Here is a 26054-nt window from a genome sequence, read left to right on the forward strand (position 1 = left end):
ATATTAAATTATAGCTGTGATCACAAAAAAAACACAAATTATATCATGCAGTGTTACATATAGTGCTGCAGCCTACACTGTTCTGCACAGACTCTCTTTATATCAGTGCAATATGAGAAAACACAATGACCATGATAGTGTTTTTTAGAGACACATTTAAAAGAACAAACACTGATATGAGTTCAATTGATCAAAGTTCAGTATACTTACTGTGTCTTTGTGTGAACCACCATTACACCACCAAAGGCCACTATTACAAAGAGGATCAACAAGCTGAGACGGATGATGAAAATCTTCAGGTGAATGGAAACACTGTGATATAAATTACAAGCACAGAATGCAAATCATAAAAAATCTTGAAACATTACAATGATATAATCTAAAATGTATTTCTCATCCTAAACCATATCTGTCAATTAAACATACTCCATTACAAATCTTCAACTGATTCATTTGCCCCTAAATTATGCATCGCTCTCTGAATACTGTATGTGAATATAAAATCTACTGACCTGTGCTTCTCTTCATATGCAGACACAGCAGTGTGATTCACAGGTTCAGAAGTGGTTATATGAAACAATACAGTAAATACCAGAATCACATCACAATAATGATCACTGACATAATATTGTAATTATTCTCACTTACTAGTACTTAGTAGTGTGGTACTTACTCGTGCTGGGTCTCTCTTTAACATCACATGCACTGGCATCTGTAGGTCTCCTTTGGTACATAAATACCAGCGCTGCTCTCTGTCCTCAGTCCACTCAGTGTCACAGTGAAATCATGGACATTTGCATTGATGGTCACTCTTGTTCCATTTAGTGATCCAGACTGCTCCTTCACACAGGACCATCCGAACCTGCACCACTGAATCTTTCCGAAGATATTATACTTAAAATGGATGGTAACATCATCTCCATTAAATCCTGTAATCTCCTGATGATCCACAGAGAGTTGAGGTGAACCTTGAAGAAGAACAAAAAGCAAAGCAAGACTCCCCATCAGTGTTTTTCTCCACATTGTTGAAATGTGTCAAAGGAACTGAAATGTAGTTGCTTTAAGGGTTCGTACCTCTGGTGACTGACAGCTGAAAACGCTTTGCGTCGTGTGGTCCATCATTCCTCTCCACAGCACACCAGTAATGTGTGTCATCAACAGACTGATTATTAAAAGTCAGAGTGAAGATTCTTTGGTGTTTGTCATCAGAGATTGAAAACTTTCCTGAACTGTTTCGTTGATTTGTTTTAACTTCAGTGGCGCAGTTGTCGAATTTATCTCCTCTACACAAGTATTTGACATGGTGTGTGTACTGTGACTCATAGAGACATGGGACAGAGATGGAGCTCCAGCCTTCATGACACTTTACTGACTGTTTGTATTTGCAGTCAATTCCTGCAACAGAAGCATGAAACCATGTTACTGCAATATCGCTGATATCAGGTCATTACTCAACCAACTCACATGTAAAGAATTGTGATTATAGTCGCATCATCTTCTGACATAACCAGCGCACACACATAAGGAAACAAATGATAAAATGACCGCTGTGACTGACCTGTGACTCCAGTGAAGAGGAGAAGAACACTGAGATGAAGAGCCATGTTGATGAGCAGAGTGAGACTGAACGATGAGGACCAACTGACTGTGAGAATGAGTTTCTACTTCCTGTTTTTTAAACAAGCATTTCTTAACAGCGGTGGTTAACACCTCTCCTCCTTTTGCTGTTTTTTTATAGAAGCCTCCACAGAGTCACATTATAATATCAGAGCACTAAGGGTAAACATGTTTCCTTGTTTGCAGACTAATGACCATTTATGGACATAGAGTAGTTGTGTTACTGTCATGAGATCATAGAGACGAGCCAGAGAGGACAGCTTCATCAGAATAGTATTGATAAATCTTCCTTGACCAGCTTCAGTCAGCCTTTCAACATAAGCACATTGGACTCCTGTGCACGTTCTCTCCACTGACTGAACTGACCACTGATGAATACAATTCTCCACAACATAGGGGAGTGTCAGTTCCAACCATTGTTATCAGCGGCCCACATGTTGTGTTTACTGCCACTGAGAGAAATAAATCTTTACATCTGTCACTTATCAGGCGTGCATGCTAACACATCTAGAAGCTACATGTAAGAGGAACAACCACAGTGCTACATAAGCCAGTGTTCTTTTGACCCAACTGACTGTCAGCATACATGTCAATAACAGACCTCAGTTCTTGCACATTTATTCATTGTTAGAACAATATGAACTGATTAGTAATTAGTAATGAATATTTGTATTATGTGTGCAGCTCAAAATAGTAACTTATGACACTAATGATCATTTCAACACTGGAAGAACACTGAGATGAAGAGCCATGTTGATGAGCAGAGTGAGACTGAACGATGAGGAACTGACTGTGAGAATGAGTTTCTACTTCCTTATTTTAATAATAAGCATTCGTTAACACCTCTCCTGCTGTAGGATAGTTGCATTACAACTTTCAGAATATAGTTTACAGTAGACTGTGTGCATGGTGAAGTAGATGTGTTTAACATGACTGTAGCAACAGTTCAAATAGTCAGTAGTGTTTTCAGCATCACCCTTTCACTTTCCTACACTTTATATTCACTGATAATACCCGAAGTCTTTGGATTAGCCAGAACCATTTCTTAACATGACAATTTATGACATGACCGTGTAAAAACAATGGATGATGTGAAAGGTGTCACTTGTAAGACCAGATCGAGAGGGGAAGCAGAGGTCAGGCCCCCCATTGGTGCACGAACATGCGTGGAGGGTTTCTTTTGTTTTATGCAGCTGCATTTTCTTGTGACATAATCTTCTATGTATCTCTTCATGTACGGCCAATAGAAACGCTCTCTGGTGAGGTGGAGCACACGTTCTGTACCAACGTGTCCCATGTTGTCATGGAGGTGTTTTAGGGCAACTGAATGGTACTTGACAGGTAGGACTAACTGTTTTCTTTCTGCCGTCCGGCGGTACAAGACTCCATTCTCCAACTGTAGTTGATTCCACTCATGAAGGAGCTTGCGAGTGAGCCCAACCACTGACCTCATCAGTGAGAGTCTTATTGGTCTCTTTCAGTTTTATTATTTCCACTATTCCAGGGTCATCTTGTTGGGCTTTTGCCAGGTCTTCAAGGCTTATTTCAGGCAGAAGTGACTGAGGCTGTGGCATTATATCAGCAGAGGATGTGTAAAGTGCAGCTATCCATGCTACATCTTTCTTCTGAGCTGCTCTACCTCCTTCCCAGGTTGCATACAGCATGTCCTGAGACAGCTCCTCAGTGCATGTTGTCACATAGTTGTCAATATCGAGTGGGATGCGTGAGAGAGTATCGGCGTCGATATTGTTTTTTCCAGGTCTATATTTGATACTGAAGCGGAACTCTGACAATTCTCCAACCCAGCGATGTCCAACTGCATTGAGTTGTGCGGTGCTCATGATGTAGGTAAGTGGATTATTATCAGTGTAGATGGTCAAATGTGGAGCGTAAAAGAGGGCACAGGGACATCGTCTTTGAGGTTGATCACCATCTGCAGATCTGGGATACAGCCAATGTCATCTCCATCCCTTACAAAGGCGTTTGACTCTTCATGCAGCATCTTTCTGGCAGCAAAGCAGGACAACTGTTGCTCATTCTCCGCGCTGCTTCGCTAAGAATCCCCGGTGACGCTGCTAGTAAGTGCTGCCATCTAGTGTCCATTCCATGCAACAGCATGTCAGTGTGTTTCTTCTAAATTAGACAGTTAGACAGACTGTAATAAAATAAATAATACAATAGCAATAAACTAAAAAGTCACTCTCAGTGATGAAATGAAATGAAACAATAATATCTCAACAAAAACACTTATTTTGTGGGTACCACACGTGCATTGGCGTTGCAAAATGGCTCTATAGCGCCCCCTACAAATTTTCAAAAACGACAAATAAATGGGGTGACTTTGGCGTAGGATGACAAAATTCGTTACATGCGTGTGTCATACCCAGACACACAACAATGCTTATGTACGCCATGGTGACAGATGCACAGGAAGTCAGGCATTTTGGGTGGAAGTTGCATTTTGGCGCCATTTTTGCCCATTTCCACACCTCGCATATGATCGAACTCGTCCTACAGATTGAATGCCAATGGCTTTAAACTTGGCCAGGTTACTCTTAAGCCATGGGGGATTAAAAGTTATAGACAACTTTTCCAAAGTCTGAACGGCGTGGCCGTGGCGATGCCTCAAACTTGGACGACACGCCACTGCTCGCCACAAAAACCAAAGTCGCTTATAACTTGTGCATACATCGTCCGATTTGACCAAACGTCATAGGATGGACGCTGGTCCCGGCCTGAACGCGTACATATGCCCATAGTGACACTCACCTATAGCGCCACCTGCTTGTGGTTGGAAACATCAATTTGTTCCCACACCTCGCATATGATCAAACTTGTCCTACAGATTTAATGGTAACGGCTTCAAACTTGGCCAGGTTACTCTTCAGCCATGGGGCAATAAAAGTTATAGACAACTTTTCCAAAGTCTAAACAGTGTGGCCGTGTTGACCCCTCAAAGTTCGAGGACTCACCACTACTCGCCACAAAACACAAAGTCGCTTATAACTTGTGGATACATTGTCCTATCCTGACCAAACCTCATAGGGTGGACGCTGGACATGGCCTGAACACCTACATATGCTCATACTCACACTCACCTATAGCGCCACCTGCTGGTGGTTGGTGGTTGCCTATCTGAATCGCTGCAGTGTCATCTAATTGGCTTATGTAGGGCTTCAGGACTTGGTGATGCTTCCTGGTGAAAACAAAGACGCCACCTCATACGTGGTGGCTGTGGCGTCCCCTCAAAGTTGGAGGACCCTCTGTGAATGCAATGACAGCTTTCCATACTTGTGGCTGTGTGTTTGTCTCCCTCTGGTGGTCAAAAGCTGGTTTGCTGCAGCTTCTTGTTGTGATGTCTTGATGTACATGTGACTTTGACGGCCTGCTCTACACTTAACAGACGGGTGTGCGATACGTGTGGGACGGCGTCCAGGGTTGTTTCATATATTACAAGTATTAATAGAGTGTTGACCTCTTTTCTCTTCTCCTCTCTCAAGAAAAAGCTAAAGAAAAGTTATTTCCTTACAGTGGTTACATTGAGCACAAATAGACACAGGACCAGCAGCCCCCGACACACTACTGATCCTGCCTTAAGCATGTGTAGTTAAAAATATACCACAGTTGTCTTTAAGTTCAAACCAAAGTCCAGATGCTTCTCTGATTATGAATCCAAGTCCAGTTGCACCAGATTTCTTGTCAAAGAAAGATGACCTGGACGACTGAGAACCTTCACAGATTACACTTTTTTGTTAGATCCACATGTGTTGTTTCATAATTCTGATCTCTTTGGGGTTCATCTATAAAGTAGAAAATAATAAAAATTAAGAAAATAGAGTGAACGAGAAGGTGTGGCCAAACTTTTGAGTGGTACTCAAATGTGTATATATGTGTATTTTGGTAATGGTATTTGTCAAGCTTTATTTTTGACAAAGACAGCTTGAAGAGTGACAGGAATGTGGGGAGAGAGAGAGATGGGGAACGACATGCAGCAAAGGGCCACAGGTCGGAATCGAACCCTGGGCCGCTGTTGAGCCTTTGTACATGGGGTGGATGCCAACCAAATGTTTTTCTGGCAACAGTCCAATGAAATGTTGTTGGGCAAGAAAAACAGGTTAGGTCAGCATTAAAAGCACTAGTTGCAACAGCTGCACTATAGATAGGAGATAAAAACATTATTTGTCTGTTGCCATCATTACAGCATTATGCTTTACCTGTTTACAATGAATCCTTTAGTCCTTCTGCAGTCCGATTGCAAAACTTACTGTAGTCTTTTCCTTTAACCATTTTCACTGTTGGTATATGCTTTATCTGATTGTATTATATCTTGTTTTTTATTGTGCTTAGCAAGTTTATTTATCAAATTATTGTTTAGACATTTCCACATTTATCCCCCTTTTATAATTTATTTGTTTGTATATACAGTAAGATTCTGTGTTTTGTGACTATGAGATCCTGCCCTAAAATATTGCCCCCAGGAGGATTAATAAAGTTGTGAAAAAAATGAGCTAGAGAAATAAATGAAAACTTTCAGTAAAAACTGGAGTGATATGAATACAGTACAAATATATCCAGACATGCCACTGGATGGCGTGAGGGGTCAATGATTTCAAAATAAGCTGTTCAGTCCAATTCCAATAAACTGCCTTTCCTTTGACTTGATTAAACTGGGTCATAGTTTAGAGAGAGAGTATAGTGAGCTGTATTAACCTTCAGCTGCAGAGATTCTGCTTGTTTCTAGCTTTGAACGATGACTGAAACAGAGATATACAAAGTGTACAAAGGGGTCTATATGCCCGCTAATCTGTACACACCACAGAGCCTGAAATACTACGAGGAGTTTTCTTTTCGCCCAGATGATATCATCATTGCTACTTATCCAAAGTCCGGTGAGTTGTTTGTTCAATGTGTGTTAAAAATCACACACAGTCACTGCTGTCCTGTCGATTTGAAATCAGACTATGCACATGAGGGTCAACCTAGTAATCAGCAAATATCACCTGTGGTGGGAGGAGACTTAAAATCAGTTTTTATTGTGCAGTGGATGGAATATTTCTCTGTCAAGAGGTTTGAAAAGTCTTTGAGGATTCTGCAATTACCTAATACTTGCTCACTTGTCACAGCATCAAAATAATATGTACTGTATGATGTAATCATCCAACCATTGCATTTATATTATTTTTTTTATATTACACGATTATATACCCACTAATCCTCATCCTGACACAAAGCTAATGAGTTCTTTAGTGTTAAGCCAAACGAAAGCATGAGAGCTGTTCAAGAGCTCATGGCAAATTTGTCAAAGTCATCCTTTCCACCCTGTCTGGTATGATATGATTTGATCCACACACGCAGATCATTCGTATGTGCCATCCTAGGGACCATTCATGCCATTTGCTTTGTTTATTTTTTATTAAATGTGGCTGTGTTGAATGAAAATTGCTAAAATTTGGTCAAAGATAATCATTTTTAATGTTTTTTTAGAATTGTCATCTCAGTACTTTATTAAGCCTAAAATGGCTCAGCAACAGAAATGCATCCTTAATAGATCCTAGTGGCAAAAAGTGCCCCATTAAAAACCATTAAAAACACTTTTTTTGATCCCACGTTTATCCTAACATAAATTAATGCATTCCTTTATGTCAAGATTTCATTTTGGACCACTGGCTTTAAATTTGTAGTTTTTATATTTGTCCACCATGTGGCGCCATTTTACCCATTCAGCGCGTGCAGCAAAGTTTCACACGTTTTACTGTTTTCTGCGAAAGAAGTGTGTGCGCTTTTGATGTTGGATAATGGTGTGTGTGTAAAAAAAAAAGCGTCTGTGTGTGCGTGTGTGTGTATGTGTGTGTGTGTGTGTGTGTGTGTGTGTATGTGCCATAATAATAGTTAGCCATTAGTCATTGAAATGTATTTTCTGGAAATTATTTTAGTTTTTTTGTTTTTTTCATAAAAAAACAGCAGAGTTATGTAAACATACTGGCATTTAAAGGGTTAAAAACCAAAAAAATATAATTATTATTTGATATGTATATTTCAGGCTGAAGTAGTTCTAAAAGACTGACGTGTTTAAAGTGGAAAAAAAATATTATTATATATCATTTTATAGCAGTTTTTAGGAAGGAGCCACGTTTTGTCCTATAGGAACACGAATGGATGGTTTTTGAAAAATATGACACTGCAAAAAAAATAACAATGCATCAAAATCAATGTTGCTGCCAATCATTGACCCATCTTAGGGCCTAATAATAATAGTTAGCCATTAGTCATTGAAATGTATTTTCTGGAAATTATTTTAGTTTTTTTGTTTTTTTCATAAAAAAACAGCAGAGTTATGTAAACATACTGGCATTTAAAGGGTTAAAAACCAAAAAAATATAATTAATATTTGATATGTATATTTCAGGCTGAAGTAGTTCTAAAAGACTGACGTGTTTAAAGTGGAAAAAAATATTATTATATATCATTTTATAGCAGTTTTTAGGAAGGAGCCACGTTTTGTCCTATAGGAACACGAATGGATGGTTTTTGAAAAATATGACACTGCAAAAAAAATAACAATGCATCAAAATCAATGTTGCTGCCAATCATTGACCCATCTTAGGGCCTAATAATAATAGTTAGCCATTAGTCATTGAAATGTATTTTCTGGAAATTATTTTATTTTTTTTTTTTTTTTCATAAAAAAACAGCAGAGTTATGTAAACATACTGGCATTTAAAGGGTTAAAAACCAAAAAAATATAATTAATATTTGATATGTATATTTCAGGCTGAAGTAGTTCTAAAAGACTGACGTGTTTAAAGTGGAAAAAAATATTATTATATATCATTTTATAGCAGTTTTTAGGAAGGAGCCACGTTTTGTCCTATAGGAACACGAATGGATGGTTTTTGAAAAATATGACACTGCAAAAAAAATAACAATGCATCAAAATCAATGTTGCTGCCAATCATTGACCCATCTTAGGGCCTAATAATAATAGTTAGCCATTAGTCATTGAAATGTATTTTATGGAAATTATTTGTTTTTTTGTTTTTTCATAAAAAAACAGCATAGCTATGTAAACATACTGGCATTTAAAGGGTTAAAAACCAAAAAAATATAATTAATATTTGATATGTATATTTCAGGCTGAAGTAGTTCTAAAAGACTGACGTGTTTAAAGTGGAAAAAAATATTATTATATATTATTTTTATAGCAGTTTTTAGGAAGAAGCCACATTTTGCCCTATGATCTATTAAGGAGTAACGACGCTAAGGCCCTTAAGTCTTAAATATTAGCCAGTGTGTTATACGACTGGGCTGCTTTGCTGGTTAAGGTTACAGCATTATACTGTGTACATGATGAGTGTTATTCAATCAACCATCATTCTGTCAACGTCATTTTTAATGGTGGCCTTAAAACATATTCCTATTATGAGGATATGAGGATTTAGTTAGCTGGCTAATATTAGCAGCTAACTGTTAGCAACATGACAAGTTTGCTTTTTGCATTGTCCAGCTGTACAGTGATGTAAGAGAGTAAACAAGACATTTCTGGAGAAAAAACTTTCTTCTCAGTTAACATGAAAAAAGGTAGAATTATCAACAATTGTAAAGATGTATGCTAGGGTTAGTTAATGCTATATGAATTACTAATGCCACAGAGAATGTGTTTCCCATAAACTTCATAGTTACTATTATTACTGTTACTATTTAACAGTTAGCAGTTAGCAGCAATATCAAGCAAAGAAAGAGAGCAGACTGTACGGCCAACATTTTTGCATTTTGTTTAATTGTTGTAGACACTTGGGAATTTCCGTAATAAATATGAGACTTAAAATATATAGTGTAGTATATTATAAATATAAGATATTTAGACAGACTGTCATGAACTGTAAAAAAACAAAAACAAACAAACAAAAAAAAACCTGGACATAGAGATGTCACCCACAGATTTAGAGCCATTAATATAAAAATGGACAAAGACCTGCAGCATTAATGGAGCTGAGGCAGGTTCAATGAAGCCTGGTTTCTCAAATAAGCCACCTGTGATAGCGCCCACCTGTCAACTTTAACTTTAAGCCTTAATATAATTTAAACAGGTGAGTTCTATAAAAATTCACCCTAAGGGGACTTCCGGTGTAGCGACTGATGGAGTAGGACACGCCTCTCTGAGCTCCTGCAACAACCTTCACAAATTCTGTTTTAGGCACACTTTTGTATCTTTTTTCGTCTTTTTTCGGTGTGTGTTTTCCCCACCACCATAATCTCAACTCAACGCCGACCTTTTACCGATCAAAATGCCTCCAAAAGCTAAACCACCTACACAACAACCGCGGCCTACTCCGCCCGCTGCAACCGCTCCTCATAATGGCTCCCCCTCCTGCTCGAACAGAGCCGCAGGCGGCACTCCTTGCCCCGGCTTTAAGGCCGACCTGCTGGCGGCTATTTTCAAAACCGAGCATCAAGCGGCCTTGACCGAGAATTTGTCAAACATCAAGACTGAGCTATGGGCAGTGAAGTCGAAGTTATCTGACAGCATTACAAACATCCAGTCTGATGTGTGCGCTCTGAAGGGCACTGTTGGTGAAATGGAAACATCGCTTTCCTCCTGCACTGACGACATCACTACCTTACAAGCTAAAGTTGCGCATCTATCAACAGAACTGATAAGACTGGACAATAAATGCCAGGATTTGGAGGCGCGATCTCGGCGCAATAACATACGGTTGGTGGGAATTCCTGAGGATTTTTCCACCTCTTCTACTGCTACAGCTATTTCCACTCTGCTCAAGGAGGCACTGGAGCTCCAGAAGGAGCCTCTCGTGGACCGCGCTCATCGTACTCTCCAGCCGAAGCTCGTGCACGAGCCGCCTTTAATGATGTCCGGCGCCAGCTCTGTGAGATACCAGGGATACGTTTTGGGCTGTGTCTTGTTCTCTTTTTCTTTTCACTCTTCAGTGGTTCTCAGTTTAACTTGGACTGGATTAGTGCCTTGTTGCCAAATGTTGCTAGGTTTGCAGAAGTTGGATCCCTAAAACAAATGTTGCCACGCAACAGCCGTCGCAGAAGACGAGGAAAGAGAGGTGGAGTGATATGCCGGCTGAAAGCTCACCTGGCCTCGTCCTCCACGTACAATGCTCGCCATCCGCTGTTTGGTCTCTCCAGTGATTACGCCGGATACGACATCCGAGGCTCCGTGGATTACCCCTACCGATGGCTGCTGCCAGCCGTGCCGGGGCCGCACACTGGAGAATCTCCGTCCGGTTAACCGGGCCTCCCAACAGACGGACCGGCGTTTGGTTCGCATGTCTCTCATCAATACCAGATCCGTTGCAAATAAGACTTTTATCCTTCTATTCTTCTATCGCCCTCCAAAATATAATAAGGGCTTTATTCATGAGTTCACTGAATTTCTGGCTAACATTCTCCCAAAATGTGACAAGATCCTGATATGTGGGGATTTCAATGTTCACATTGGTTTCCCATCTGACCAATTCGCCACTGACTTCAAAAGCCTGTTGGCAACTTTTAACTTAATCCGTCTTTTTAACGCAATCCGTCGATAAACCAACGCACCATCTTGGGCACATATTGGACCTTGTTATTTCCTTTGGGCTCTCAGTTTCCATTAAAGAGATTTCTAAGACCACAATCTCAGATCATCTCCCCATTGTGTTCGAAGTGTTAGCCCCCCAACCGGTCAGTAAACCTCAGGCTCCATCCTGTCAGCGGCGTATCATCACCCCCTTCACAGCCGATCAATTCACTGCTGCCTTTAATGACTCACAGTCTTTTCCCTGGAATGGCTTGGCTTCCCCGCTCTGTCCTGATCATTTTCTCTCCTCCTTCCACTCTACCTGTGCCGGGATTCTGGACTATTGCCCCTTTTAGGCAAAAATCTGCCAAGCCAAGATTGGACCCCTGGTTGAACGACACCACCCGTGCTATCAGGCAACGTTGCAGGCAGGCGGAACGCAGATTGAAGAAGGACAAACTGCATGTGTCTCTAGAAATATTAAGGGACTGTCTCTCTGATTATCAGAGTACAGTACGTGAAGCGAAATGAAATATTTGCTACAATTAACGCTGTTGTTAACCCATGCACTTATGCTGTGACCGATGTATCAATAGCCACTTGTGAGAATTTTCTTCATTATTTTGTTGACAAAGTGGATTCTGTCAGAAAAGACACTAATGTGAGTGTCATTACGAGTAGTAATAAGGATCTGCCTGTTGCTCCAGCTCGTCCTGCTGTGTTTGATCAGTTTGAGCTGGTTTCCCTCTCTTCTCTCTGTGACGTAGTAGAAATCTCTGAAACCTACAACTTGCCTATTGGATATTGTCCCGGCCAAATTGTTGAAAATGGTTTTTAATACTTTGGGGCCCAGTCTCCTGGTTTTTATTAACTCCTGCCTTAGATTAGGAACTGTCCCAGCTGCCTTTAAACATGCTGTGGTCAGGCCTCTTCTTAAAAAACCTAATCTTGACCCCTAAGTTTTATCAAATTTTAGATCTGTCTCTAATCTGCCTTTTCTTTCTAAGGTTTTAGAAAAAGTTGTTTTTATTCAATTACAGTCCTTTCTTGAGGATAACTCTGTTCTTGAGAAGTTCCAATCTGGGTTAAAATCTCGTCACAGCACCGAGTCTGCACTGTTAAAGGTGCACAATGACATTGCTCTGTCCATGGATGCCAAGTGCCCTGTTGTCCTAGTGCTTCTTGACCTCACAGCAGCCTTTGACACGGTGGACCACGCAGTCCTCCTGTCACGTCTAAGTTATTATGTTGGCATCCACAGCACTGTATTGAAGTTGTTTACGTCATACTTATCCGGTAGAACCTTCTCCGTTATGGTTGGTGACCTGTCCTCTTCCATTGCCCCTCTCTCCTGTGGAGTTCTACAAGAATCTATTCTTGGCCCTATACTCTTCTCATTGTACATGTTACCACTTGGGTCAATTATAGCCAGGCACAACCTTTCTCTTCAATGTTATGCAGACAACTTACAAATCTGTCTGCCAGTGAAGCCAAACAGTAATGGTCAATGTTCTTTGTTTGATTGTATTACTGATATTAAGCAGTGGTTGGCCCGAAATTTTCTTCATTTAAATGATGACAAAACTGAATGTATTGTGTTTGGGGATACTGTGATGGCTGGCCTCGGCACCCTGTCTTCTAAGCTAAATTCAACCGTCAGAAACCTGGGAGTGACAGTCACCTCAGGTTTGACAAACACATCAACAACGTTGTCAGGACGAGTTTCTTCCAGTTGCGTCTCCTAGCCAAAGTTAAAGTGTTTTTAAGCCGCCACGACCTTGAGAAAGCCATCCATGCCTTAATAAGCTCAAGGTTAAGGTTCAGAGGACTGGTGGAATCGGGCTTGAGCAGAGATACGTGTAAAGTAGGATGGACATTCAAAGCCTAGGGGAGCTTGAGCCGGACAACAGATGGGTTAATGACTCTCTCAATCTCATATGGTCCTATGTATCTGGGAGCCAACTTAAGTGAGTCAACCTGGAGGGGGAGGTCACGTGAGGAGAGCCAAACCTTCTGACCAGGCTGATAGACAGGGGCTGGAACACGGCGATGATTGGCCAGCTGTTGATTCCGGGCAGCAGAGGTGGTTGGTTGGAACAAAAATCTGCAGCCACACTGGCACTTTGTGGAACAGTTTGGACACCCCTGCTGTACGAGAAGATTGGCCGTTTCTAGAGCAGAGGGCAGTTTAGGTAACGGGACAAAGTGAACTGCTTTGGAAAAGCGGTCAACGATGGTGAGTATGGTGGTGTTACCATAAGACAGTGGCAGACCTGTGACAAAATCCACTGCTATATGGGACCAGGGACGAGACGGGATCGGAAGCGGGTGTAGGAGGCCAGCGGGTGGTTGGTGAGACGGCTTGCTGCGGGCACACACATTACATGCAGACACAAAAGCCCTGGTATCTTGACTGATGGTGGGCCACCAGAGTCTTTGCTTAATGAATGCAAGAGTGCGATGAATACCTGGATGGCAGGACAACTTGGTCGAATGCCCCCACTGAAGGACCTGAGAGTGTGCTGAATTGGGGACAAAAAGGCGGTTAGGTGGGCCGTTACCTGGATCTGGTTCTGTGCGCTGAGCTTCTCGGACCACCCTCTCAATGTCCCAATGAGCAGCAGCAATCACACAGTTAGGAGGGAGGATCATATCCGGGTTCATTGTGGTTGTATCTGAGGCAAAAATTCGTGATAGGGCATCAGGTTTAACATTTCTGGAACCAGGCCGGTATGTAAGAGTGAACTTGAACCTTCCTAGGAACAAAGCTCAACGGGCTTGACGTGAGTTCAGTCTCCTGGCAGAATGAAGGTAGGACAGATTTTTTGTGATCTGTCCACACTATGAATGGGTGTTGCTCTCGATTGCCTACATCATAGTTTCTCTCTGCTGGGGAAAGGCGATGGGAAAAGAAGGCGCAGGGATGCAGTTTGTTGTCCTTGGGGGAAAGCTGGGAAAGAACAGCCCCAACTCTAACATCAGAGGCGTCAACCTCCACTACAAATTGGAGCTGAGGGTCTGGGTGCATGAGAACAGGGGCAGTGGTGAACAGATGTTTCAGTCGGGTGAATGCAGTTTCTGCCTCAGGAGTCCAGGAGAAGGAGGAGGAGGTTGATGTGAGTTGGGTGAGAGGTGCTGCCACTCTGCTGTAATTTTGTATGAAGCGTCTGTAAAAGTTGGCAAAGGCGAGGGAGCGCTGCAGCTGCTTTCAGGTTGTGGGGGTTGGCCAATCAGTTACCACTTGGATCTCAGCTGGATCTTCCTTCATTTGCCCCTTCATTTGCCCCTGTTCAATGATGAAGCCTAGGAAACTGACTGAGGCAACATGAAATTCACACTTCTCTGTCTTGACGAAAAGTTTGTTTTCCAACAGTCTCTTGAGGACCAGACGGACATGCTGGGTGTGTTCCCTGAGGTTGCGGGAGAAAATCAAGATGTCATCCAAGTAAACAAAAATGAACTTATTAAGCATGTCTCTCAGAACATCATTGACAAGGGCTTGAAAAACTGCTGGGGCATTAGTTAAGGCATGACCAGGTACTCAAAATGGCAGAGGGGGGTATTTATCCTGATCAGGTGGTATGCGTTACGGAGGTCCAGCTTGGTGAAGATAGTGGCTTGGTGTAGTGGTTCAAAGGCAGAGTCAGTGAGGGGTAAGGGATATTTATTCTTGATGGTTATGTCATTGAGACCACGAAAAACAATGCAAGGACGCAGCGACTTATCCTTCTTCACCATAAAGAAAAACCCAGCCCCGACGGGTGAAGAAGATGCCCGAGGCAAGTGAGTCATGGATGTACTCCTCTCTTTCCAGACATGATAAGCTATAAAGACGGCTAGAGGGTAGTGGGGCCCCTGGAAGCAGATTTATAGCGCAGTCATATGGTCTATGTGGTGGGAGAGAGTGGGCCTTGTCTTTACTGAAAACCTCACCCAAGTCATGATAATCAATGGGCACCAGGGATAAATCTGGAGGTTCTGGAAGGGGAGGAGGGGGAGCATGACAAGACGGCAGGGCCGAACGAAGACAGTTTGAATGACAAAAGATGCTCCAGTTTACTATTTCATTACGTGACCAATCAATGTGAGGGTTGTGCAGTTTCAACCAGGGGAGGCCAAGAACTATAGGAGCATTGGAAGATAAATCATTTTATGGTTTCTCTGTGGTTACCCAACAAGATTAATGTTACTGGGACTGTGCAGTGAGTGACGTGAGCAAGTAGACTACCATCTACAGCATCAACTGTCTCAGGGGGATGATGGGCTTTATGGGGATGCCAGCTTGTGACACAAAGGAGGATATGAAATTATCATCTGAACCACAATCAACTAAAGAAATGATGGGGAATGACTCACCATTATGGATCAGAGTGGACTGAAGTTGAACCCGTGGATTAGAGGTCGCTTTAGAAGTAGTGGTGTGGCTCATCAGGGACCTCTGTGTTACTGATGAGCCCCGTCTTTTGGCCGTACAGTGCTGTGGGCTAGGAAGTGACCTCCGCCGCTCTCTAAGGCGGTTATCTAAGCGAATGGCAAGGGAGATAAGTGATTCTCAATTTTCTGTCTCATCCCTAGCAGCTAACTCATCCTTCACATAATCACTCAACCCATGGAAAAAGACCCCCTGCAAAGAGGTTTGATCCCACCCACTCTCAGCAGCCAAAATACGAAAATCCAGTGCATACTGAGCAACTGATAAAAAGCGCTGTCCTGCTTCTTTTCCCTGAACGGGGTGATCAAAAAATTTTTTCATTTCTAGGACAAACTGTGAGTAAGAGTTACAGATCGTGAGTTGCTGTTCCATGCTGCTGTTGCCCACTCGGAAGCTTTACCTGTCAACAGCCCCATAATAAAAGAAATGCGTGACTTATCAGTAGCATAAATTGAGGGCTGTTGCTCAAAAACTAAAGCACATTTCAACAGAAATGCCCCACAAACTCCTAGATCTCCCGAGTAAGATTGGGGTATGGGGATAAAGGGCTCTTGGGAAGTAACACTGGTAGCATGTAGAGCTTCAGCAAGAGACTGTGCATGAGGGGAAGGTGGAGTAGCAGGCGAGGGGGAGGCAGCAGCGGAAGTAAACAGAGAGGATACCTGGGACAAGTTTGTTCCAAGCTGGGTGACATGGGTTGTGAGTCCACGTAGAGTGTCCATAATCTCCTGCAGGGTTTGTTCGTGACGTCCAATTTGTTGTGCTCGGGAAGTCAGAGCTTGCTGGATTGTATCAGAATCCAATTGGTCCATGCTGGCCAGATTATCCTGTTACGTGGTCTGGTGTGGTTACTGTGGACCAAGTATAGATTCAGAGGCTGAATGGGGGTGAAGGTGGGTATTTATTGTGCAGCAGAGAAATGGCAAAATAGCTGGGCTGGCTGGTCGGAAGGCAGTGGAGAGCTGCAGGTGGTGTGTGGCTGAGGTGGCAGGCTTGGCAGAGTTCCTGGAGGAAAAGCAGACAAAAATACGGTCAGTACCGGTACTGGCAAGATGCTAGGCACTAAGGGCAACCATAAACTAGTTTGGGCCTGTAGTATACAACATACCAGTGAGGAACGGTATAATCTGGCACAGAACAAAAGGAACTGGGAGTTCTTGAGTAGTTGGTGATGACATGATGGTTTGCAGCTGAGCAGAGTCCTGGGAGCAGAAGACCACACCTCCGAACCACACCCACCTGACAGACAGGGAAAAAACAAAACAAAGACACAGAGGGAGGGAGGAGGAAGAGGAGAATGTAGCCATGGCAGCCTGGACCATGACACATAACTTCATATGAAGCTGTTTTGACCATGATGTTTATCCACTCTTAGTTCAGGGGGTTTAGGTGTTTTCCACAGTTTCAGTATTGCCCTGGCAGCCGTTGTAGTCCCTGCCATGATTACAGAGAATTATCCACTTGATATGTTTTGTATTTGGCTTCTGTCCCCTGTAGACACAACCTGGGAGATAACGGTATGTCACTTCCCAGCCAGTTGCTCACATTATTCAGGACTGTTTTCCAGTTTTTTCAGTCTTGCCCGTGGCACAAGGCAGGGATGTTCTTTATCTCTCCTATTGTTTGCACTAGCTATAGAGCCCTTGTCAATCTTTCTGAGGTCCTCTTCCATTTTTACTGGGATTTCACAATTGGGCACAGAATTTAAGTTATCACTTTATGCTGATGATTTATTGCTGTATGTCAGATCTCAGATCCTGTCCTTTCCATCCCAACAATTTTATCTACTTTTCAGAGATTTGGATCATTCTCAGGCTACAAAGTAAATATCTCTAAAAGTGAATGCTACCCTGTCAATGCTTTAGCATAACAGCTCAAACAGTCTGACATTCTTTTTAAATTTAGTCTGTCTGGCTTTAAATATCTAGAGATCAATGTAACCAGAACGCTAAACTCTCTTTTTTCTGCAATTTGCTGTCTTTAATGTCTGAAATGAAATCTGACCTCCAAAGATGGGGAAGCTTACCTCTCTCATTAATTAGAAGAATTAATGCAGTCAAAATTAACATTTTTGTTCCACTGTCTCTACTTTTCCTCCCAAAGCAGTTCTTTAAAACAATTGGTCAAACTATTTCTCACTTCTTATGGTGTGGAAAGGCATTCAGGATCCACACTTTACAGAGATGTAAATTCAATGGTGGATTGTCACTTCCAAAATTTCAATTGTATTATTGGGCAGCACATATCCACAAGGTTTAATTTTCGTTGAAATCAGTTGATCTGCCATGGTGTGATTTCGAGGCGCAGTCATGTGTTTCATCCTCCCTAACTGCTTTACTTACCTCTGCTATTCCATCCAAGCTCTCTGGCTTTACAAATAACCAAGTGGTTCGCTCCACACTTAAAATTTGTTATCAATTTAGGAGGCACTTCAAATTGAAGTCAGCATCTACTTTAACTCAATTATTGAGGAATCATTTATTTCGACCTGCATTTACAGATTCAACCTTTTTTGCATGGCATAATAAGGGCCTGAAATGTTTTAAAGACCTTTACAAGGATGGTATTTGCCACAGCTTTACAGGTCTCTAGAACTGAGGTAAGACTGGGTACCCTATACATCTGTGCACAGAAAGTAGTTGTCATCACACTAGGTTATGGGTTGTTGCCTCTGGTGTATTTTTATTCTTTTCAGATATTTTTGTAGATAAGATAGTCAGGCCTTTTGTTTGGTTTTGTTTTGTACTTTGTACTTATTCTTCTGTACTTATTTTGTTTGGCATAACCCCCACAGTTCTAGTCTAAATTCCGAGCTCAAGATTTGCTTAACTTGCCTTCAGCAGGGTTGTGCCAAACAAAATAACCAAAGTACAAAAAAATAGGGGCTAGCTCAACCTTTTCTCTGTGAGAAAAGAAAAAGCAAACAAAAGGCCTGACTATCTTATCTACAAAAATGAGCCAATCCCCAGCTCTTCTGGAGCCCACAGGTGGCAGCCAATTCTTTTCACCTGAAGAACAAAGGGAGGAAAGGGAGCGAGACACACACACCCACAAATCTATACACGTAACATTATTATTTATTTATTTGTTTATTTGTTTATTTTTTCTTTTCTCCTGTCTTTTGGCTTCCCTTGTATTTTTGTTTACACCCTGTAGCTTAAACACTTATTCACTTATTACATACAAGAATCCTCAGTTATTATAAAATAAGAAAACATCCTGGAGGAAATTAGCTATAGAGACCAAACAGTTTTTTGCACCAGGCTGTAAACATGTTTATTTCTGCTGTGAAGATGGACATTTTAATATAGTTGTTGTTGCGCAGATGAAATGTGATTTTTAGAAATAATTAAACAAGGAATCAGTGTGTATACATGATACTCTCACAATTAATTAATTAGAAATAATTAACAGCAGTGATAACATCTTGTGTATGGTGTACCTGGGACAAAGCTTTTTTAGTGATTTCACTGAGGAGAGTCTTACAAGGGCTGAGAATGTGAATGCAAATTTCATAAAACCTTGTTTTCTTTGTTCAGGTACGACTTGGATGCAGGAGATTGTCCCTCTGATCATGAGTGGAGGAGATCCAGCTTCTGTTGAGACTCTTCCTAACTGGCGCCGTGTTCCCTGGCTGGAGGTGGATAACACCTGCAAACTTAATCTTGAACAAAGACCGTCTCCACGTATCCTATCTACACACTTCCAATACGCCATGATGCCACCATCGTTCTCTGAAATAAAGCCAAAGGTAAACCCATATAAGCCATATAGTATTTGTCATGGATCATTAAGGCATTCAAGGCAAAAAGTTTAATATGGTTCTGTGATATACAGCAGCCACCTTGGAGTTCTGAGTTTAGAGGCCTGAACATGTGTTACTTCTACAAGGTACAATGTACAAAGTTCAAAATATCTTTATTGTCCCTTACAGGGAAATTGGTTTACAAATCTACAGACATTGGTTTAATACTATCCAGTGTTTAATAGGAGGGCAAAAGAAGTCAAGGTACAAGGTTCATTTATTTATCATTCTCTAATACAGGGTTTTACAACACAAGTCTTAGTCCCTTTATGATATTCACAAGAAGGGTAGTAGAGTAGTGTTTTGCACTACTACCCTATTATTTTTACATGAGTTTACAGAGATACATTTCACTATGTGAAAGTCTGATATGTATAATAAATGTAGGCGACTGCTGACCTTCCGCCCCAGTGTCTGCACTGTTGATATGGGCACTTCATGGACCAGGAGCGGCCACAGGATTCTGGGTAGTATCCCATGCTGGCAGAGCCATGCTTTAAATTTTCCTGGCCCACAGCTTTCAGCCAGCCATCCAAATCTGTGCAGGCTACCTGAATGGATGCCGCATCGCTCAAGGAGCTGTCAAAAACCTTGCCAAAACTTCACTGGCTTCTCAGTGATATTTAGAATGGTTGGCCAGAACCTATCATCTACCTTTCCTCTTCTCAGCATCATGGTGTTTGACTTTTGCTGGTTTGAAACTCATTTGGGCACACTCCATCAGCTTCTCAAGCTCTTGCAGGATCCACCTGCAGCCTGGGAATGACTCTGTTGTGATTGTCAAGTCATCCATGAACGCCTGGATTGGTGGTTGGTGTAGGGCAGATCTTAGAGTGAATAAACTGAGGACCTCTTGCTGGTCTCCTTAAGTGTGGCAGTGTCTAAACCCACGTGACACAGATACAGGAACTAACTTGTCATCTCCCTTCTAATCTATCTCTGATACCGTAGAAAGATTTAATGTTCAAACTGATTTGACTTCTTTTTGTGAATATAGATTCATTCAGAATTTGATGCCGGCAACATGCTCTCCAAAACATTAGAGAGGGAAAACAAAAGACTGAACACTGTAGAATGCTTAGAAAAACACCTGTCTGGAAATTCCGCAGGTTCATTGGTAACAAGTGATAGTAACATGATTGGGTTTCAAAGTGTTATATTGCTGACAGATCTAGTACTTAAGAACTGCTTGTGGTGTACGCAGGTCAAGTTTCTCAGCCGCCCCGTCTAACTCTAGGTTCTTCGCGGCTGAAGGCAATATGATGGTACGCTCTGAGCCATCGTCCAAGATTGCATAGGTCTCGAGGGTGTGGTTCTAATTACTCAATTTAACTTTTACTACTTTAAGCAGGACTTTGGGGGAACTACTTTGAGGGTTCATGTAGAGTACTTTAGAGGCAGTAGGTTGTTTATTTACATCATGCAGAACTCCCAAGTGTTTACCGTTGCATTTCGGACAGGGCTTCTTCAGGTCACAAGTTGCTGCTAAATGCGACCTTCCACACCTCCAGCATCGTCCTTGCTCTTTGATACATCTTGCGACTCTCTCTGTACTTAATTCCTTCAGCCTTTCGCAGTAAGTCAGTGAATGATTTGGGGACTGACAATAGGGGCATGAAAATTTGGGTTTAGTTCTGGCCTTATCTCCAGCAGTTGTGGCTTGTGCAGCAGCTTTGGGACTAGCACCGTGGAGTATGGTAGTCGATGATGGGGTAAACTTTGGTCTCAGACTGTGTTCTCTTCTTGGGTATTGAGGGGTGTCTGTTTGAAACTTTGCATCCTGGGCTGCGACTGCTTGGCACTCTGCTTCTCCTTGGAGCCATAGTGAGAAGTCCACTAGATTATAATGGACAGTTGGGTGAGCTGCACGAGCGTGTCTTGCATAGTTGGCAACAGATTCAGCTGTTAATTTGCTTAACAGACGTTGAACGTGTGATGCGCATGCAAGATCTGATGCTCCTGCTGGCCCTAAAGATTGCAACATACCCACCATGGATCTGACTCTCACTGCAAACGTATGGAAACTATAGGCATTACCACGGGGACTTTTGGGTATTTGTATTTCTCCCAGTGCAAGGTGATGTAGCTGGCAGTACTGCTGCTCTAAGGCTGCTAGAGCCATGGTATAAGGATGTGGGTCATGAGCATAGGAAAGGGCTATATGACGGGCTGAACTCAGGTGAAGGTGATCTAACAGGATATGGTATTTGTATACTTCCGCTTCTTCAGGGGGTAAAAGGTTATGGAGGGCCATCTTTAACATTGCGAACTCATGGGGATCCTTGTGTATGAAGTTAGGGAATGAGGGTCCTTCAATGCGTGAAGCGTATCTTTGTAGTCGTAGTTTGTATGTCGGTTGTAGCTTTCAACCGGTTGCTGCTGCCATTCTGGGACTGATGGTTGTTGTGTGGAGGTGGGGGGAGGCTGAGATAGGGCTGCAGGCAGAGGTGGATATGCGTGTTGAACTGGGTGAACATGAGTGGGGATTTGGGCAGCATGGGTTAAAAGCCCATGAGTTGACTGAACAGAGGCTAGTGGTGCTTGGAAATGAGGTAAATATCTAGGCTGTGCATGGGCTCCTGGCACTTGACTAGAATGCACAGGGGCTTGTGGCACTTGGCTATAATAATCATAGGCTCCAGGCTGTTGACTAAGATGCACTGAAGGTACTGGCCTAGAGGCTACTTGGGCATATTGTGCTTGGATGATAGGCAGAGGGGCTGAAGACTGTTGGCTGAAATAGACGTTGGTAGGCATAGCTTCACTAAAAGGTGCCGGGACTGAAAGTGGTTCAGTGACTGGTAGTTGGGCTGAGGGCCCTTGACTGGTAGGTGCAGAAACTGAGGGCGCTTGGCTGGGAGGTGCAGAATATAAATTCTCGTTGCTTCTATTAGCAGGTTGTGCTAAAGTTGTGAGAGGTTTGTGCCCAGTCTTTATTAACTCTGCGATGGCATACTGGGGTCGGCACACATGGGATGGCAGTGTTTGTACTGACTGAAAAATCCCACCACTCTCTGCTACATGCACAGACTTTAAAGTGTAGGATCTGAACGCGCTTTACTTTAGGGGATATATGTCTCTTGATTACAAGGGGGGCACTGCTCAGTTTCTCTATGACGTGGTTCATCACAACTTTGTGCCTCGTCAGCTTCTGAATTACTCGAGTAATTGCTCGAGTCTCTCTCTAAGCTCATTAACCACGCTTTTCAAATCGGCCATTTCTTGCCTTAATAAAGCAGTCTCTGGTGGTGGTGATGAGCGGGTTGCTCCATCACAATCTTGGAGGTAAACAGGGGACCTCCTCTCTCGCTGCGGTCTTCCTCTTGAATCCATATACAGTTTAGAAACTCGATCCAGCTCGAAGGACCATGTTAAAGGGCTATATATTTCAAAGGTTACTTGTGGTGGAGGATGAATTTGACTGGACCATGGAGTTTCTAGCTGGGGTGCACATTTAAACACACAGGATCCAAAAGGCCATTTAACCGTTTATTTTTGAGTTTAGGTAGTTGGTTAGATGGTAGGGAAAGATGATTATCTGTACAATAAACAAACATAAATCGACACACTTATTAATGCATCCACTCAGAGTTACAGAGATCTCAAGTCTTTGTTGATAACAACAATACGTTTGATCTGTTCAAAAGAAATACACAAAATTAGGATGCATAACCTTAGGTATAACTGAAAGGACAAATAAACAATCTCAAACTGAAATACATCAACTCACTCATGTGGCAGCATGGCAGACAGGAACAAAGGACCTAACAAAACACACCCTGGTCCTTATATCACTTCCCCTGTGATGCTAGACTCCTCCCATCTTCCTGGTTGTAGGTGGTTTTTCACTTGCGGTTGTTATGCAGTGAGTAGACAAAGTGTTTTAGCAAAATGAAAGCAAAGCACGAACAATGTAAAATGTCACACATTGTATGTTGGAGGCTGAAAAGGGTTGAGTGCTGAAAGCTCCATAGATGATTAATGAATGTCATTATCATCCCTGCAGGTCATCTATGTGATGAGAAACCCCAAAGATGTGTTTACATCTTCCTTTCACTATTATGGGATGGCATCCTTTCTGGTAAACCCAGGTCCACAGAGCGAGTTCCTCCACAAGTTCCTTGATGGAAAAGGTTGTTCTCACTGTTCAGTGTGCAGTATTTATTTATAATACAACACACAATCACAGTTAAGGAGAGGAACCTCCATCTGAACTACATTTTATGCAATGGCTGTGGTCTTTGACCTTCTAACAACTTTAATTAACATGGGTGATGTTCAAAGACCATAAAGTTCAACACTAAAGAATAAATATTAATAATAAAGTTTGAATTTAGTCATTATAACTGAATACTTCTGACTTTATTTTCCTTCTAGTTACGTTTGGCTCCTGGTTTGATCATGTAAAGAGCTGGCTGAATGCTGAAGATAAAGATCGCATAATGTATATCTCCTATGAAGAGATGATAATGGTGAGATTGAGAACTAATCCGCAAAAACTGAAAATCTATTTTGACATCACAAGAATACATGGTCATACTGTGAGAACTATTGCAGGAATATGATATGATGTGTGTTTCTCTGTGGTGCAGGACCTGAAGGACTCTGTGGCCAGAATCGCTCAGTTCTTGGAGAAACCTCTGGACACTGAGGTGATGGAGAAGATAGCAGACCGATGTTTGTTCAAGAACATGAAGCAGAACAAAATGTCCAACTACTCTACAGTTCCTCGTGAATTCATGGACCAGACAAAGTCTGAATTTCTCAGGAAAGGTTTGTTTAAAAAAATAATTCATATGCAGTATGTTGTCATCTCCACTGTTATTGTTATCAATAGTACAGAAGCCATAAGCGGTTTTATTTCATTTTATGTCCTCCGATTCTTGTGATAATGACCTAATTTAATTTGTTTTCAAGTTATTTTTCTCATTATCTCGAAATAATACATGTTCTGTCAAATTATTTATGTTATTATCTTAAAAAAACAATGTTTTGTTATCTTTGGAATCTTTGGAAAATTAGTCCGTTATCACAGGATAATAGCTTGAGATCTTGAGAAACCAAATTAAATTACAGTGATAAACAAAGGAAATAAAATGTATGAATGCATTACTGCTTGGTGCTTCTGTACAATAGAGCTCAATACACTAAATAATTTCAATGGAAACATACAGTACTACTGTACACACAGCAGTAAATCTCATAGTGTATTTCTAGATAGGAGTCTCACAATTGTAAAATGAAAATAAGGATACAATTTTCACACACCATTTCTTCAATTTCATTAAGTGTTCTTTTGTTTCAGGAATTGCTGGAGACTGGAAAAACCAACTAACTGTGGCAGAAGCAGAGTACTTTGATGCTGTTTACAAAGACAAAATGAAAGATGTCAAATACAAATTTGCATGGGATTAAATAGGGGTGTCAAATTATCGTGTTAATTGCGAATAATTAATTACAGTCATATTTAGCATGTTATGTTTTTTAATCGCGTTAATCTCATTTTTAATCTCTAACTTTACTGTTTCTGTATGCAAGTTGCCTTTTTATAAAATCCGTTTTAATGTGTTGGGCTTCTTGTGCTTCAGTTGTTGAGGGTGGAAAACAATGGTCAGTCACAGCCTGAAGTGGACATTGATTGGCTGTCATTGTGTTTGGGATCCTTGAGGGCAAGGTGAGGAGTGGTGAGTAGCGGAGAGGAGATGTGAAAATGGGGGAGCATGTGAGAGTTGTTGGTCCAATAGATGGGAAATTTACATTTCACAAACGCCCCAACGGCACCATTGATACAGGTAGAGTGATATGCCTTCTTTGTAAGGAGTTTGCTTACCACCGAAGCAGCTCAAGTTTAGCCTACCACATCAAAAGTTGCGAGTGCAGCCACAGCTAACGTTAGCAGCGTAAACGTTAGAATTCAGCGAGCCATAGCAAAGCTCTTTGCCAAACTAAACCTGAGAACACCCTGTGTATGAGCGACCGACAGGCTGACAAATGTTCTTGCCAAGTGAATAGCAATGAACTGTAGGCCAATACACATAGTGGAAGATGAGGGGTTATATAGACCTGATGTTTTATTTTATTTTTATATTTTTCTAATTATTTGGAGATTGACAAAAGGTGGAAACTAAAGGTTGCAGGCAGCACTTGGGACTAGCCTCAAATACAGTGGAATGTAAATGGCTAGGACTGCATCTGTTCAAATCTGTTAAAGACAATAAATGACTTTATAATGCCACTTTTTTTTTATTTATCAAAGTTTTGATATGCCACAATTATGCAATGAATCTAAATAGCAAATACCTCAAGTTGAGGGCTTTTCTCAGCAGTTTTTAGGTGAGATTAAAAGAGATTAATTAGATCAATTAATTACAGATCATAATTAATTAATCTTTAAATTTTTTTCTGCCAATAAATATACCTAAATCTTACACAATGGACCTTTAAAAGTGTTGTGTGATTCATGAGTTTATGGAAGCAGAAGAGATTATCTGGAATACTAACATTTACCTTATCATGAGAAGAGCTTTCTTTCAAAATCTATTATTAGCCTAATTAATGTCACGTTAACTCTGGATACTTTGACTGAAAGAAGGAGTTTTTAGCCTCTGAGTTGAAGGTGTTCACTTTTTTATCATAATACTTATAATAGTTTTACCAGAGGTCATGTACCATCACAA

At 41.5% G+C, this 26054-nt stretch overlaps 2 protein-coding genes across 3 annotated transcripts; one reads left to right on the forward strand and one right to left on the reverse strand.

The window, feature by feature from the left end:
• Nucleotides 1-696: 696 nt before the first annotated feature.
• Nucleotides 697-1826, reverse strand: LOC109141284 (uncharacterized). The gene is made up of 3 exons (XM_027289436.1): nt 1559-1826; nt 1075-1395; nt 697-968 (listed from the first exon to the last, which is right to left on the reverse strand). Exons 1-3 carry the CDS (start codon nt 1602-1604, stop codon nt 697-699), a joined length of 639 nt encoding a protein of 212 aa, XP_027145237.1. The 5' UTR covers nt 1605-1826.
• A 4442-nt stretch (nt 1827-6268) lies between these two features.
• LOC109139570 (sulfotransferase family cytosolic 2B member 1) lies at nt 6269-24946 on the forward strand. 2 transcript variants are annotated; one of them, XM_019263499.2, is made up of 6 exons: nt 6269-6506; nt 19112-19323; nt 23384-23510; nt 23755-23849; nt 23970-24150; nt 24683-24946. In XM_019263499.2, exons 1-6 carry the CDS (start codon nt 6368-6370, stop codon nt 24790-24792), a joined length of 864 nt encoding a protein of 287 aa, XP_019119044.2. In that variant the 5' UTR covers nt 6269-6367; the 3' UTR covers nt 24793-24946. The 2 variants fall into 2 exon arrangements, with proteins under 2 accessions (XP_019119044.2, XP_027145376.1); XM_027289575.1 differs by lacking the exon at nt 6269-6506 and adding an exon at nt 18473-18636.
• The last annotated feature ends 1108 nt before the right edge of the window (nt 24947-26054 follow it).

The sequence above is a fragment of the Larimichthys crocea genome, chromosome XVI (assembly GCF_000972845.2).
Source record: "Larimichthys crocea isolate SSNF chromosome XVI, L_crocea_2.0, whole genome shotgun sequence".
Taxonomy (NCBI): domain Eukaryota; kingdom Metazoa; phylum Chordata; class Actinopteri; family Sciaenidae; genus Larimichthys; species Larimichthys crocea.

What these genes read in the sequence shown, in the direction of transcription:
- LOC109139570 (XM_019263499.2), top strand. Translation starts at nt 6,368, where the DNA reads ATGACTGAAACAGAGATATACAAAGTGTACAAAGGGGTCTATATGCCC. An exon ending in TGCTACTTATCCAAAGTCCG is followed by an intron (nt 6,507 to 19,111) that starts GTGAGTTGTTTG and finishes TTCTTTGTTCAG; the next exon opens with GTACGACTTGGATGCAGGAG. An exon ending in CCTATGAAGAGATGATAATG is followed by an intron (nt 23,850 to 23,969) that starts GTGAGATTGAGA and finishes TCTGTGGTGCAG; the next exon opens with GACCTGAAGGACTCTGTGGC.
- LOC109141284 (XM_027289436.1), bottom strand. Translation starts at nt 1,604, where the DNA reads ATGGCTCTTCATCTCAGTGTTCTTCTCCTCTTCACTGGAGTCACAG. An exon ending in CCTCTTCACTGGAGTCACAG is followed by an intron (nt 1,396 to 1,558) that starts GTCAGTCACAGC and finishes CTTCTGTTGCAG; the next exon opens with GAATTGACTGCAAATACAAA. An exon ending in TCAGCTGTCAGTCACCAGAG is followed by an intron (nt 969 to 1,074) that starts GTACGAACCCTT and finishes TTCTTCTTCAAG; the next exon opens with GTTCACCTCAACTCTCTGTG.